The sequence below is a fragment of the Pleurodeles waltl genome, chromosome 5, assembly GCF_031143425.1.
Source record: "Pleurodeles waltl isolate 20211129_DDA chromosome 5, aPleWal1.hap1.20221129, whole genome shotgun sequence".
NCBI classification, from domain to species: Eukaryota; Metazoa; Chordata; class Amphibia; order Caudata; family Salamandridae; genus Pleurodeles; species Pleurodeles waltl.
This window is the reverse complement of record NC_090444.1, coordinates 474091988-474108787: the sequence shown is the minus strand read 5'-3', so window position 1 is coordinate 474108787 and position 16800 is coordinate 474091988. Positions and strand designations below refer to the sequence as shown.

The window sequence follows — 16800 nt, the reverse complement described above, 5'->3', positions numbered from 1 at the left end:
CTAATTGCCATTTCGCTCATATAGCTATTCCTCTTTCTCAGTCTCCCACATTGGCAAGCAAAATTCGACCTGCGAATTTCACTCTCAACTGATCAATGGGTCTGTCCTGGTGCACACAGGACTCGCCAAATATCAGTCGATGAATTCTTACTCATTTAACTCACACACCGACTTGCTGACCATGCCCGATCAACCTACTAAACCAGCAGATTACAACATATAACCAAGTGTCTCCTACACTGGTCAATATACTCCGGAGTCTTAGACCACGCAGGGTCCATACATCACCAACAACCACATGGATAATGTTTTAGCACAAAGCACCACAGACATGAAGTTCGACTTCCCTACTCTCATACTGCGGAGTACACATACTCCTACCAAACTCAATTTGTGTACGCAAACTCCCTACTTTACCTCAAATACATCACAGTTCACCTGCGATTTGCCTAAGCCTGTGCAAGCACAACCTACCACTTCCATACTATCACAAGACCGCCGAGAACATACCCATCTTTACTAGCGGGATCCAGGATCTTAGAAAGTAATTTCTTGACTTAAGGGGACATAATCTTTGCTACAATTGCCATTTCAGAAAAACAAAATTCAGATCTCATAAAAATGCAAACAACTAACCCTAACTTAAACAACCACCATAACCCATAATCACCACATAACTAGTTCTCCAAGGAAACTAACCATCAAGCTGCTACCAAAAACTGCAAGCGCGCCTGGTCATTAGTAAGTAAACTTACAACAGGACGCATATAGGCCGATGAACCTTTTGAATCGCATGGAGTATCCTAGTCATGTAGTGACTATCAGAATCAATAATCAGCATTGCTACCAATAATAAACCATCTTCTCTTGATTAACCACAACTCGGTGAAGAGTTAAACAGTTTTTATTTCCCTGTTTATTACAATACTAGATCATCTGTTAGATCAATCTTTATTCAATCAGTCCAATTATTAATTCATTAATGAAAACATCATCACATAACTTGAAGAAAACACATGCATAAAAGCATCTACATTCGCCAAAAGAATACCAGCATTAATAGCAAATTTCAGCAAATAGCTCGTCAGTCATTTGTCACTGTCAGCGTCACCCCTAACAGCCTACCTAGCCAAGATTAGCATCAACATGTGGGGCTTCATGCAAAACAATTTAGAGAAAACATTAATTTGGGAAAAATCTATCTAAGTGAAAATTCTATTATCAGCCCAGTTGGTACCTAGAAGAAAAGGCACAATTAGTCCGTCGCATTTTCATAGCTACCTATCCACAGAATGGATCAGCAACAAAGTCAGTCTTTGTCTTCAGGTCATCAGTTAGTCAGCCACGCATCAGGCTCTCGGAGTATGAGCGCAATGACAGAACCTCGGACAGCGTCTCCTGACGTCATCAATTCTCCCCTCGCATCTCTTTTTAGCCCCTTTTCATGACTTATTAGGGTCTCCCAGTCCATCCCCCTAATTCCTAATTGGTCAGCAGCTTGGACTTTAACCTATAGTATTTGTTTACAAAATCTACTAATTTCAATATTAGTTCTTTCACAAGATGTGGATTGGTCCGCTATACAATGTCCTCCTCATCCGGCTCTTCAGGTATCGAAATCGTTGCATGTTCCTCTTCAGTCAGTGCCTCCATTGTTCAAGTCCTGGGAAAGTACATTTAGCCTACTCTACACATAATTGTATCAAATTGTCTTCATCATCTCCTGTCTGCCATTACATTGCAGAGAATTCTAGCCAAGCAATTTTAACATTGGGTGGGTCAAGGACAGTTCAGGCATCCAGTTTCTTGCAAACGCTGTTATTATTTCTGCTGTGTGTGAGGCCTAGGAAGACTAGGCCATAAATTCAGTTAACACAACAAATTAAAGTAAAACATAGGTTATATGTTTCGATACGACATATTACTATATTTTAATTATTTCATACAGTTTCAGTTATATTAGTACGATCTCTTATACATGGCTGTCATGCCCCGAGGGCACATTTTCAAACGTGCAAATTATTTTTTTCTATGATTAATTCTTCTACAAACTTCAATATTCAAGCATATAAACAACATTAATATTTTTCGAATTAGCATATCTGCTTCAACACCATCGTGCTACATTGGACCTAACTGGGACTGGCCCTGCCTGTTGTGATGTTAGATTAGATCCTTGTGAGCCCCCACAACCGAATTGTGCCCCCGATTGCCCATCTACTGCAGATTCAGCTAAAAAGAAAAAAAGGGCCAGTAGACTGGTGACAAAAACAGACAAAAGAGATTATCTGGGGCTCCTTTTGCTGAGACTCTCTGATTTCATCAGCCCATTGCTTTTGAGAGAGTCTTCTGACGTAGCAATATAAGTTCAAGATCATTTGCAGGTAATTAGAGAGCGTTTGGGTCACATTGAGACGTTTCTACTTGCGGCTGGATTCTCAAAAGCTACAATCTCTGATGCTTCTGAGTATGAGATGAAAAAAGCAACAGGCAATTCCTTGGCTTAACAGCAAAGGTGGAGCTTGGTTGAATCCACACCCCTTGAATCACACACTTTTCAACACAACATATACATCTATAAAGAGAAATCACAGTTGTGATACACCAAATCAAAATCATACAAGAGGTGTGCGTCCACTGACCTGCCCACCCAGCAAGCCCAAAGTAACTTTAGCAGTCAAGAATTTATCACAGTCAGAGGGCCTGGCACAAGCGACTACTTCAAGTAGCATCCAACTGAATCCTCCACCGTCTGCCTTATGGCGGGTGTACCGCTAATCAGAAGCAATTGAAAGGAAACAGGAGAACAATTAACAAATAGTTATCCATTTGCTCTTTACTAACAGAGCTTTTGACAGAGCTAATAATAACCAGGTTCTCATGACTGGGATGTTTCATCTATTAAAAACCTACACTGCATCTGCATCATCGTCTATTTCAACAAACCCCATCTATGTAAGGAACTGCTTAGTATATAGAAACCGTGCTGTTATTAATCAGGAGAACATGACAACTCTGCCATGGGGTACTTTAGCACACCTTCGATTTTTTCGTGTCATGTATAACAAGCCCCCTCTAGTACCCTTGGCCCTGTTAGCTCTACTGGGGAGCTTTTACACCAAGTAACAATTATGATGTCTTGTCTACTTTAACAACAAACTATTAACTTGAAATATTATCCCCCGCCTGCTCTGCTGTAGCAGTAGTAACTACCAAGATTACACTAGAAATTGTTCTGGAGTGAACCAATGTAGGTATATCTGTAGGCAGTCTATCTATTGAGTTGGAATATTGCACAAACTCAATCAAAACTTGATTTACTTGATCGGCAGACGTTCATTGATGAGTATTATGTAATCCTCTTCCAGGAAATCTGGTCCACTGCTCCATTGTCACGTAATGGGAATATATATTATTGAATCCGGTTCCCCCCTTCACGTGCTGGTCAGGCAAAGGGCGGGCTGTCAACATAGATAAAATTATAACAAGTTAATTGTGAATGTTGTGGAGAACTGGAGTACTGCGATGCAGATTTCATCTGTAAGGGTCATTTTATTTTCAATTCTGTTTATTTAGTTTTTAGAATCATGATTTTGTGAGTTTTGTTAATAGTAAATTTTAAGTTTTTAGTTTTATGAACAAATTAAACGTGTTTGTATTTGAGAGATGCTCTGACTGTCTTGACATCTCTCAAATACGATCGAGTTCTTTTCAAGTATAGTCGAGAACAACCTGAGATTATTTCTAACATGCTTTTCCGAAGCCGACATCGGGTGCTGTGGTTTAATTGCTTTTGACGGAATGTCACAATATTCATTCTGCTTTTTTAAAACTTATGCACAAAAGCAAAGCTGGTCCGAGGTGGTTCAGTCAAACATGTTCTCACCCAGATAAAGGTTTGTGCCTAGCCTGGTCATCGAAGTTAGGACCTCCCGGCAACTTTAAAAGCAAGTTTAGAAGGAGAGAAAAGCGGAGAATGACCGAGATGATTGGGAGCGTTTGACTTTTGCTGCAGAATAGAAAACCTAGTTTTTTTTTGGGCTACACTGAATTCCATAAAAATGGTCTATGGCCACATTACCGGTCCTCAAAGGGCTTCTCATTTCCATTTGATCTACAGCTGACCCCCACATGACGATCTATTTGCCCTTTTGCAAAGCAGGTTGGCTCTGAGGAACACTTACTTTTGAACTAAATGAAGTCCTGCAGATAAAAGCTCCTTGCCCCAATTAGTTGACAGCTGACCTGTTGAAATGGAACCTAGATCTGGGGGTGCCATTGCTGACCTGTGTTTTTAATACTTCTGTGACGTCCCGATTGCCGAGTTCATGGATCACTTCTATTCTAGTAGTACTCTTTTTTTTTTTTTTTTTTTTTTTAAAGGAGTCATTCACAGCCAAGCTGCTATCCGCCAATTTCCTTATCAATAGCACAGCTAAGGTTCTGGGAAGAGCACTATATAACACAATAGAGGACTGTGCTAAGCTTAAGGACATCATTGATCCATGTCAGTATAGCTTTAGGATGTAGTTAGGTACTCTGGAGCAGTGCTTAAATTTAATGCCTCTAATTGGCAAGTGTACCATTGAAAAGTGCTGCCTTCTGTACCTAGCATTTATGGACTTGTCATCAGTATTTGACAGTGTCAGTCATACAAAACTATTGTCTTTTTTAGAACTGAGACAGGAAGGTCTCTTGGTCCATTTCCTAGACGTGTTACATGAGAATCTTACAGCTAAAGTTAGATTCGGTCCCAATATTGAGGGAAGTCTATCAGAGTACGGTCTTGCCCCTGTTGACGTCCTGTCCCCCACCATCAATCCCCTCCCTGCCCCTTTGTTTGTATTCTACATCAATAACCTGATTTCTTCCCTGAAAAAGGTTTGCATGTATATCCCTATTTCTAACACCACCTCTATGCTGGTGTTACTATATTGCGGGTGACGCAGTGTTAATGCAGGTACTCAAGGGCCTTGAGTTGTCTTGCAAGTAACTTCATACATTTCATGTTGGACTCTGACCTGTCTACATTAAGTCCCACATAATGGCCTATGGTCCCAAACACATGAGTATGTAAACCTTGACTGTGGGCAATAACAAACGTGACTGTGTCAAATGTTTATCATATCTAGGTGTCAACTTTGACTCCTCAGACAGTTGGTCGCCTAGTGTCTCCCACAATTGAAGCTTAGCTGGTGAGTACCCTCTAAATTACACCTATACAATATCTTCTGAAGAAGATCCATAAGGACAAGAATAATCCCCCTGGAACTATATGCACCCGCTTCCTGCCAAAATTAGAGCAATCCATCAGGGAAAGTCTTTTTCACAGTGTTTGACAATGGCTGACTAAACAGACTCCCAGTCCCCTTTCAAGGAAAAGATACCGACCTGAATGACCATTGTACCATCTCAGGTAGCTGTAACCTCAGACCAGAGACGCAAATGCCAAATGAAGTGGAAACTGACCTTTTGGTCAAACCATGAGAAGCAACTTCGAAGGAATAGGAGTCGACAGGCAGAGCACAATCCAGACACTCTGGGAAGCGCAATACTTAGACTTTATCCCAAGGCCAGATTTTGTAATGCTGATCATTACATTTGGGTCAGTTTTCCAGTCATACAGAACACTGGACAGCTCTCCTCTGCTGCAGAGGTCTGACTACTTGGTATGTGATTAACTTGCACCGTTTTGTGTAACTTGTACTATATTCTTTAAATTGGGTGACAAATAACTTCAAGGGTAAAAATGTACAATGGGGAGAAGTTATGGGGTTGGAGACTTGGTTGTAAAAGAGTTGCAAATCATAACAAGGCAGACAGTCCTCTGGGACCTCCTCTATACTTGCAAAATGAATGAAAATTAGTAATGATATAAAATTAAAAACCCTGTCATATAAAATACTCAAATGGAATGTAAATGGACTGAGCAACAAAATTAAGCGGGTGCAGTACTGCAGTATGCAAAGTGCAAGCTGCTTTACTGATGCAGGAAATGCTTTTGCATGGTTCTGCTAATTCCTGGCTACTCCAAAGTCTTCCACCCCGGATTCACATCCTTCTGTAGAGGGATAACTATATTTGTTCATAGAAGAAGGGCGCTTCCCTAAAGAAGTCATGTTTGTGGGTGCAGATACGGAGACCCTTAGGAAATGGCCAATTGGTATACCGTAGAAGGGTTTTGCATGGTGTGGAGTATAGAAAGCCTGCAGAACATAATACCCTTCTACAGTAAACCAGTTACCATCCATGTGCCCTGGAGGATGGCCTTCCATATGGCCAGTTTCTAAGGGTCCGCCATAACTGCGCCCACGAACATAACTTCTTTAGGGAAGCCAACATCTTGTCCACTAAGTTGCTTGAGAAAAATTACCCCAAGCATCTAGTAAGGACTGCTAAGAAGGGAGCTTGGTACAGCCCTAGGGATGAGATCTTACAAACTAAGAGTAGGTTCCAGATGGAACAACTAGTCTGTATCACTACATTCCGTCCAGACGCGAGCCAAATTTACAAAATAATCAAACTCTTGCCCATTCTTACACAAATAAATAACAGCTTGGAACTTCCCCTTTTTTTCCTAAAAAGGGAGTACGAATATTAGAGATCACCTGCTGTATACCAGTACCATGTCCACTAAACCCAACACTAACAACTTTCAAAGCTGGGGGTTAGACACCACTAAGAGCCATTTTAAACACCTGTTTGTTTCAATCATAGTGATGGCAAGATTGAACTGAAGCAACATGCCAAATACTTATCCAGTAATGTGTACTGCATTTAGTGCCCCAGAGGCTTGATTTATGTTGCACAAGCTTCTCAATAGGTGAAAGTAAGACTTAGCCAAAATAAGGTGTATTGGGTGTAATGTGGCAAATGCACCCTTGGTGACACACTGCATGAAGCATGACCATAGTGTGGATGACATCAATTAGAAAGTCATTCAGAGAGTGGTACCTTCACCAAGAGGAGTAGAATGGAATGCAAGTGGATAGATAAATACAATTTAATCAAGGCTGAACTGAACACCTTGAACACCTTGGAGGAATGACACAACTTTATTTCCTTCCTTGTTCATTAATGGGACTTCTACTGGTCCTTGACGAGGAACTGGCCTTAGAAGAAATAAGCTTTTTTTGTGAAGGACCTATCAATTTGTCTCTAGTGACTTTGTGACAATGCACTATGTGTGTGTTTATATTGTATGTATGGTTTCACCTGTTTTATTGTTTTATATATTTTTGTATTGTGCATTGTTGACAACCTAATGATTCCTCTTGTTTCTTGTGGAACATGCATGTGCGCCACAATGGCCTATGTGTGAAGCTCATCAGTGCGTATTCTGTTTCTCCTCTTCATCCTGGCTTTCTGGAACGCATTTGCATTCCATGCCTTCCTGTCTGACTGGTGATGCTGTGCATACCAAGCCTCGTTGCTGTGATTTGCCATATTTGCAGTTTTAGACCGTTTGCCAGCTTCTCTCCAATTGTGGAGCTTTTGTGGGCTGTCTCATGAATCTTGGCCATCTTTTGCCAACTTATTCATCTCACGGATGAGTTCTCGCAATGGTAAATGCATTTTGTTCTGTAGACACTTCTGCCTGCGATTTGTTAATTTGTTTCCCTTATTCACTACCTCAGGTATGACATCTGTGAGTATCTTTTTGCTTACCTACACTCACTTGGCAATTGTAAGCACCGTCTACACAGTGACTCAGACTGCTTGTCTTCCAATTAACTTGGAAGCCCCAATAAGTATTTTCTGGCAATCTGAAATTTTTGGCATCCTCTGTATATGTAAGGCCAGAAATCTACACATTTATATTTTCCAGGTCGCCCAGGCTATCCCTTAGTTCTCATACTCACTGATGGGTCTAAACGTCAACACTGTAAACAAAGCCTTTGACAGACAAAACTGCGTGGTCAAGCTATTCTGCATATAATCTTATAGGACTTCTCTACGTGGTTGTTTGCATACCAACGTAGCTACCACTTTTTTGACTTTATATTTGGTTGTGGTTGTTGTTCATGTGCGGGTCACCTGGTTTTAAGCATGGACTACATATTGGGAATTATGTGACTTATGATGTAAAGAAATTTGCATTGCTGCCGTGGAAACCTTCTCTCCAAATTGTCATGGTAAAATGTGTGCAGTCATTATTACTGTTTATCTAAGAATTTTGTATGGGATGAGTTGCATTAATTGTCGCTGTGTATCCAAGATTTTTCCATTGAATGTGTTCCATGTGAACCATGTTGTTTGTGTGTACACAGTAGAGGCTCTTTGAGCAAAACTGTGAAACGCTGTAATGCAGTCTGTTAGCTACCAGTGGTTGAAATTTAATCAGAGACAAAGTTCATCTGCGTCAGAGCCCATAGAAATTTGCTATGATGAGCCAACCTGCTTTTGTTTGCTGCTGTTAGAATATACTGTGAGGTTTTAAGGGAAGGTCGTCTTTTCTCCACAACCACAAGTGAGATGTTTGAACTTATTGTCACTGCATATAAATTAATGGTGATTCACACAAAGTATTGCTAGTGTATTGCCATCCTTTGTGTTGGAAATGGGGTCTCTAGCTGGCAGAAGATTGTGCCATTCCCAAGTAGGGACCCTCACTCTAGTCAGGACAAGGGAGTCATACAGAGAAGTTAACTGCTGCTTACCCTCTTGGTAGCTTGGCATGAGTAGTCAGGCTTATCTCAGATCCAATGTATTTGTACACACGCAGTAACAGTGAACACAGTAAAAAAAATAAAAAAAAAACACAAAAGTACTCCATACCAGTTTAGAAAAATAGCCAATATTATCTGAGTAAAGCAAGACCAAAACGTCAAAAATTCAACATATGCAAGCAAAGATATCAGTTTTAAAAGATTAACTGCAATTGTAGGTCCTCGAAATCAATGAGTTGCTTAACTGAGGCAAGGTACCTGAGGTGCGTCAAAAACAAAGATGTTGCAAGCCGCAGAGGGAGGTGATGTGTTGAAAGAGCCAGAGGTGAGTCGGTTCCTTTCTGCTAGGCAGGGGAGGTGATGCATCTGTTCCTTACTACCACAGGGCAGTTGATGTTCGCGACATGAAGCGTCAGTTCCTTACTGCCTTGTTGATGAAGAAAATGGCGCTAAGGGATGATGCCTCTGATGAGACGAAAATCAAGCCATGATGCTTCAATCTCATAGCGATGAAGCAGGCGCTGCATCGAAGGCAGGGTGGTACGCTACAGACTTCAGTGATGCAATGGTTCTTCTGGCATGCTGCGGCAGAAAGCTGGGGCCTGTGGTGAAAACTGTTGTTGTTGCATCAAGTGGATACCTTGATCTGGTGCGGACAGCGGGGATTCGTCGAATCTTTGCAGCAGTGGGGTCGGTTCAGAATGACGCATGGATTTTCTTCTTGTAGCACCAAAACCTCCTTCAAGGGCCCAGAACTGCATTGGACACCACATGACAAGACAATGCTTTCAGCAGAGGAGGCCAGGTGCTTGCAGATGACATCTTTGATGTCCCTGAGACTTCTTAACAGGAGACAAGCTCAACTGAAGCCCTTGGAGAACCTTGGAAAGCAGGATGTAGAAAGCAAAGCCCAGTCCTTTCACTCCCAGGACCGAACAGCAGGTCAGCACACCAAAGCAACAGGCAGAGTGGCAGTCCCTCCTACAGCATCCAGATCTTCTTCACAGAATGTCTTCAGTCCAGAATGTTCTAACTATGTGGTGTCAGAGGTCCAGTACTTAAACCCATTTCTGTCTTTGAAGTAGGCAAACTTCAAAGGGAAATCTTTGTAGTGCACAAGACCCTGCTTTTCCCTGCCCAGGCCCGAGACATACTCCAGGTGGTTGCAGACTACTTTGTGTGAGGACAGGCACAGCCCTATCCAGGTGCAAGTGTCTGCTCCTCCACCACTCTAGCTCAGGAAGACCCATCAGCCTGGTGATGGGCCATCAGGAACTGCAGGGCTCACCTCAGCTCCCTTTGTGTGACTGTCTAGAGTGAATACACAAGCTGCCCAACTGTCATCCTGACCCAGACCTGTATTTAGTAGACCGGCAGAGGCACAGATTGGTTAAGCAAAAAAATGCTCACTTTCAAAAAGTGACATTTTCAAACTTACAATTCAAAAACCACCTTCACCAAAAGATGTATTTTTAATTTGTGAGTTCAGATACCCCAAACTCTATTCCTCTATCTGCTCCCAGTGGGAAAATACATGTAAAATATTTCATGGCAATCTCCATGTTACCCTATGGGAGAGATAGGTTTTGCAATAGTGAAAAACGAAATAAGCAGTCTTTTACTATCAGGGCATGTAAAACACACCAGTACATGTCCTACCTTTTAAATACTCTGCACCCTCCCCACGGGTGCCTTGGGCCTACTTTAGGGGTGACTTACTGGTAATGAAAGGGAAGGTTCGGGCCTGGCATGTGGGTGCACTTGCCAGGTCGAAATTGTATTTTAAAACTGCACTCAGACACTGCAATGGCAGGCCTGATGCATATTTACAGGGCTATTCATGTGGGTGGCACAATTAGTGCTGCAGGCCCACTAGTAGCATTTGATTTACAGACTCTGGGCACACACTGCACTGTACTAGGGACTTACTAGTAAATCAGACGTGCAAATCATGAGGAAACCAATCACCAATTCACTTTAGACAGAGAGCACTTGCACTCTAGCACTGTTCAGCAGTGGTAAAGTTTCCAGAGTCCTAAAGTCAGCAGAAACGAAATTCTGCACAGGATCAAAAACAGGTCAGAAACAATAGGAGGAAGAAGGTGAAACATTTGGGAATAACCCTGCAAAAAGGGCCGGGTCCAACACCTTGCATTGCAGTACAGAAGTTGCCCATTCTAAATCTACTTGCTTGTTGCTGGCAGTGAAGCTGTTTAGCTGGAGCTCATCGCACTGTTATCATATTTGGTTCTTCTAAAGATACGCTCCCATGCTCAAACACAGATTTTTCTGGTCTTAGGAGTTGTGGATAATTTCCCCCACGATTTCAAGTACTGTTAGAACAAAGCTGTGCTGGCAGACCTCTTGCATATGTCTAGAGTACATTTCCTTCATCACCAGCACAATCACTGGCCATACGTCTTAAAACCTTTATGAAGGGACTAAGATTGGGACCAGACCCAAACCCAGATCACTAATGCAGTGTTATCCATGGCAAAACAGTTGAGACTCCTTTTCCAAATGTTCGGTCATGTGGTGCGAGTACACATTGTTGCCATTAATGAACTCTGATAAGTCCAACTCTATTTGAGTATCCCAACAAAAAGTATGGTATTTTCTCCCCTGGAAAACCATGAAATAGAAAAGGTAACCACTCCTCTTAGAAGTCACACTTTTGAATGTTTCAAGCTCAAGTTCTCCGTTCCATTACCTAAGATGGGTTGTATAAGGAAATTCAGCAGCTAAATGTATTTTCTGAAAATTGGAGTTGGTACGATAAAACATAGTGAAAGAACTCCAACGTTAAATTAAACATTGGGAGCTGATCCATTGGAGCTGTGCAAAATTTAGAATTAGACAAGCATCAACATAGTGGAATTTCCAGTCATCTGGGCAGCCCGAGCTGAGAAATCCTTTCTGGCTTCTCTGAGCCGCTATTACTCTATCATTGTACCTGCTCAATGCAGCATCCCTTCTAGAGTGGACACTTGTCCCAAACCATGAAAAGCAGTAATGACAAACGGAACAGCTTGCCTTTGTAATGACCCACTCTGTCAAAAGCCATCTAACAGTTTTTCAAACAATATGTTGGCCCTTGTTTTTGGCGGAGGTTCCACAAGTGAATTGTTAAATATAACTCTTTCTCCAAAGATAATTGATCGTTCTGTCCTCTTGCTTGAGGCTGTTAACACTCTTTGTTTTGGCCAATGCAGATTTAGCTGTCGCCCCAGCCTCATATCATTAAACAAAATCATGAAGCTAAAAAATATGCATATGTATACAAAGAGGGAGTCTGGCTCAGCATTCTTCATCCATTAGTCTGTTTACCTGTCATTCACATTTTGATTCTGCCCATCACAGAACTTCAGCCATTGGCCCTCCTGCCCTGTGAGTGACTACATTTGGTGTAATCATTTGCACATCTGCAGAAGTGAACTTCAGCATCAGAGCTGGTGAAAAGATACTTTACTTTGCCAATGCACTTTTTTTCCAATCCGTGTCTGTTTTGTTTTTTGGTCTCTCTATGGACAGCTCCAACTTCATACTCCAGAGGCAATCCGTGCTCAAGAATGGATGGCTTTCTCAGTTGCCTTACTCCTATTTGTTGCTTTCCTCCCTTTCTGTGTTTGACCCCCCTATAGGAGCTTTTTGAGTTCACTATTGGTGGATCATTCTTCCTGCTCTGAATGCAGGATTGACAACAGGGAAATGTTTGAGCAGCACTAGTTTGCTGCCTTTCAGTGCCACATAGTGGTCACTTGGATAACTCCAGCAGAAATGTGGAAGATACAACAATATTGACCGACTACTGCAAACAAGTATCGGCAATGCCAGTTAGTCTCGCTTGATGTGAAGGTAAACGAAGTCAGATTGCTACTGCCAATGCTTGTTTAGTTGTTGTAGTTATCCTGGTCTGTTTAAGCTGTGTCTTCATATTAATTTAAAACCAATGGTACCTTTTTTCCTTGAGCTAGTAAGAATCATATTTCCCAGTGATGTGCATTATCAGTTGTAAGTATGCCTAACTACTAGGAGGCACGTATGTTTCGTTAAAATGATGCACAGTGGTTAACTTTATGCTTTTCATTTCCCTTTTTTTTTTTTTTTTGCAAAGGCATGGCTCCCGGTCAAGCAGAATCCTGTATTTTATTTTTGTGACATATGCTTGCAATAAAACAGTGGATATGATTAATTCAAGCATTCAGCCATCAACTTTTTTTTATTCTTCTCTGTAGGATGGCAGGACAGTACTGGCACACATGAGGCAGTACTCTCCCTGAGGTCGCCGAGCATTGGTTTGTGTGCCCTAGCTCCCGGATTTATTGTTTACATGACAAACCTGTCGTGACCATGCCAAATAACTATTCATGCATGTGGATTGCTTGGCACACTAGTACCATGGTTAAACATTTCTTATTGCCTTTGCACAACATTTTTGTTTGTAAGCCATTTGGATTAGGTCACCAAACAAGTTGCTTAGGCTATTGTTGCAAAAGACAGTGTGGGTTCAAGAGCTGTGTACCACCACTAAACATGCGTACCACTCGATCCGATTGATGGGCACCATGGCACAGTAAGCAACATAACGGTGGCACAGTGAACAACATGGCACTGGGTGATGGCGGGGCACTGTGGATTGCAGTAGGCCACTTAGCTTGCAGGAGGATGCCCGCAGCCGAGGCTACAGTTCTAGGCTTAGTGGTCGTTCAGCAGCCCATGCCCTGTCCTTTCTGCCATATCAATGAGCAGGCTGGGCACCTACTATCACTACGGACGCTTGTGTGCACTCTTGCCACCCTCTCACCTTTATTCCCCCGCCACCGCAAGCACGGAAGAAGAAACAAAGGCCGTGGTGACTGGAGGCAGATTGGTTAGGTGACCCGCACACGTTTATTGTTACCCTCGTAAGGATGTCCTAGAGCGGAGGCTCACAGGCAGGAGAGAGCCAGGAAAGTTAATCATAGTGGAATAGCCAAGTTTTGGAGGATTTCCTGAAAATGCAAATGTCATGGGTTTCCGGAGGTAAAGTGGGAGACCATTAAAGGTAGTTCCTACTTAGGAGCTCCCGCCGTGCCTTTGCGGGGCACCGAGGCTTGCAGAAGATAAGCGGAACTAGAATGCTAAACTGGCTGATAGATTAAAGAGCATCCCTGTAGGCTAACTGGTACCTGGATGATGGTTCTGCAAATAGACGGGGGTGGGGAAGAGTCATGTGAAAATGTTGTGCAGTATTCTAAGGATCGCGTAGCAGCTAGAGGTGACATGAGTAACTTGAGTCATCCTAGTCCAGTTGTGATCCACCAGGATCCCCAAGATCCTTACCAATTTTAATGAAACAGATGTTGGACCTAATGTATGCAGCTTCCAAAGAGAGGAACAAAGGCTAGTTATTTTTCTGTAAAGAACAACCTTATTCCAGTGCTTAATTTGTAAATAAACAGGTGCCGGTGCTCAAAGCCCACCTCTTAAACACGCGGCTGCTGCAATTAAATGTGCGAACATGGAATACTGGGGCAGCGTAATCCTGAAGCCATCTCGGGCCTCTTCAATCCATTTTAACATACTCCCTGTCCCCTCAGCTCACTCTTGCACCTTTCTGCTTTCTCCCATAGTGACTCTTTCGTTTTTCTCTTCCTCGGTTTTTCCCATATGTGTCTTTTGCTGGCAGTGAATGCTTGATGCAGAAAGATAAGCGCCGGCCCGCAAAAATAAGTGACGGTGCGCAGCACCGGAAACAACAAGCACAAATTAAGCACTGCCTTATTCGTGTCCCTGTTGAGTTGACATCTTCTATATCTATAATAATGAGTATCAGAACAAGAAAGCACCTTGTTTAGCTACATTCTTGGATACATAGGCATCCAGCTACATGTGTGCTTCTGAAACAGGGTGACTTATTGCACAAAAACATTTGCTGAAAATTATTCTTAGTAAGTGTTAATGCAAATGTCTTGTTTAGAAATTATTAATGAATGTTTATGTATTTTGAATAATGAAAAATGTAGAAAATGATTAACTTAGAAAAATAATGTGCACGTTTAAAATTGTAACCTCTGAGTGGTCACCAAGATTCATGAATAATAATAAAAGAGCAACTAACGTATGTGAAATGCTAAAAATGTATTAAAATAATGTAGTAGTATGTCATATTGAGACATATAACTTCTGTTTTGCATTATATTGTAGAGCTTAATTTAGCCAAAGTCGTGGCCTAGTTTTGCCAGGCCCCATGCAGAAGCTGAATATTAACATTCAATGTGAGACACTGACGGGCTGAACTAACCGTGAACGGCTCATTGTTTTATAAAATCTGCAGAGCTGAAAACCTTTGCGTGAACTGACTGACAGGGGATGATGGAATAAGAATGTAGCAGAAAGTGTGACAAGCACACTGGATGTACTTTCCCAGGACTTGAACAGTAGAGACACTAGCTGGAGAAGAAGATGCAACATTTTCGTTACCTGACTAGGTGGATGATGAGGACATCGTCAAGTGAACCAATCAACTACATGGGAACTGTGTAATACTAGAGTTCATAAGAATCGTGTGATTAATTGACCATTTAGGAATTGGGGGATAGTCTGGGTGACATTAATATAATAACGTGACAGAGGGAAAAGATTTTAGACCTTATTCCAAAATTGATGCGATATTTGGGAGAAGAAACACTAGATTCTGTTATTGGGCTCATACTCTCTAAGAGGAGAGCCTGATGCGATGCTGATCGATTGATAAGACGAAGACTGACTTTGTTGCTGATCCATACCGTGGATAGGTAGCTATGACAATGGGACTGAATACCTTTTGTACCTTTTCTTTCTAGGTACCAGCTGCGCTCTCTAATAGTTTTCTCTTAGCTAGATGTGTTCCAAATTCATGTTCTAAAGTGTTTTTGCATGAAGTCCCACATGCTAATGCTAATCTGGGATAGATGAGGTTCCTATTCTAAGAGACTGTGACATATATAGTGGCAAATGATTGACCGACTGATTTGCCAAACTCTGGTACTCATGTTGACGTAGTTACCTTTGAGGCATATATTGACTTATGCTAATGCTTTAGAATTTATTCTGCCAAGTTTTGATTAGAGTGTTATTGGTGGTTACTAATGAATTAATCTTGATCTGATCCGAATAAAGTTTTGAAATATTCTCATGAGTTACTATTGTAACTAATAGGGAAATAAAATTGCAAAAAAAGTATCTTGAGTTGTGGTTATTCATGACCGAAAGGTCATGGTGTGATGTTTATTAACTGTTGATTAATGACTAGCTTAATAGTAATTGATTTTGTGTATTGATTTTTGAGAAACATTGGTCACACCGTAGCTAGGATACTCCATGCGAATCAAAAGGTTCATCGAGCTAAGCGCGTCCCCTTGTAAGTTTACTTATTGAGGACCAGGCGCGCTAACATAAGTTAATTGACAGACTGTGGGCAAGAAGAGATTTTGATAAGCATTACACTAAAGTAGGGGCAATCTGGTGGCACAAATGTGAAATGTGCATGTCCCCCTATGTGCAAATACAGCATTTTAAACACAGTTAATGTGTCATTTCTATTAACAATTGTATTTTGACCTTTTATTTTTATTACAAGAACATGGCAGAAAGCAGCAATCGGTGGATTCAAGCTCAAAAGTACAAGAACTGGGACCTCCACTGTTTAAAACTTCAACCCTTCTCACCAGTACCCAGGTATGAGATTCCATTGTACACTTGATTGTTGTGTGATAAAATTTAAAATTGAGGTACACATCGGTCCTTTTTCAATGCATGCTGATTCAGTATCTGTAGCGTTTGTCTACAGATTTATTTTCTTCTGCAATTTAAGCTTGTATAATGTTATATCACAATATTATATCATACTACTAAGATAAGGTAGTAATGTAGGTTGCATAGTATTTGTATCAGTTGCCTGATTGCCCTCATCTTGACACCAGTGAAGTTCATTCTTCTATACCCCTGGCTGAAAGCACATGGTGTTCTTTTTTGCCAAACGTCCATTCCTGTGTGCGCTAAATCTATTGATGTCTTAACTCTGTTAAAACGAGCACCATGTCATTGAGTCCTGCTCGTAATTAAAGCTTTCATCCCCGAGAGGATTTCAAGCCAGTTAAATAAACCCTCT

The 16800-nt window shown here is 41.5% G+C and overlaps 1 protein-coding gene across 3 annotated transcripts in view; it reads left to right on the top strand.

Moving 5' to 3' along the window:
• MTHFD1L (methylenetetrahydrofolate dehydrogenase (NADP+ dependent) 1 like) overlaps nt 1-16800 on the top strand; it is a 1484080-nt gene that overhangs the window by 393825 nt on the left and 1073455 nt on the right. For all 3 annotated transcript variants that reach the window (XM_069234289.1, XM_069234288.1, XM_069234290.1), the window contains one exon: nt 16270-16367. In XM_069234289.1, coding sequence (XP_069090390.1) covers nt 16270-16367 — 98 coding nt within the window. The remainder of the gene's footprint in view (nt 1-16269; nt 16368-16800) is intronic.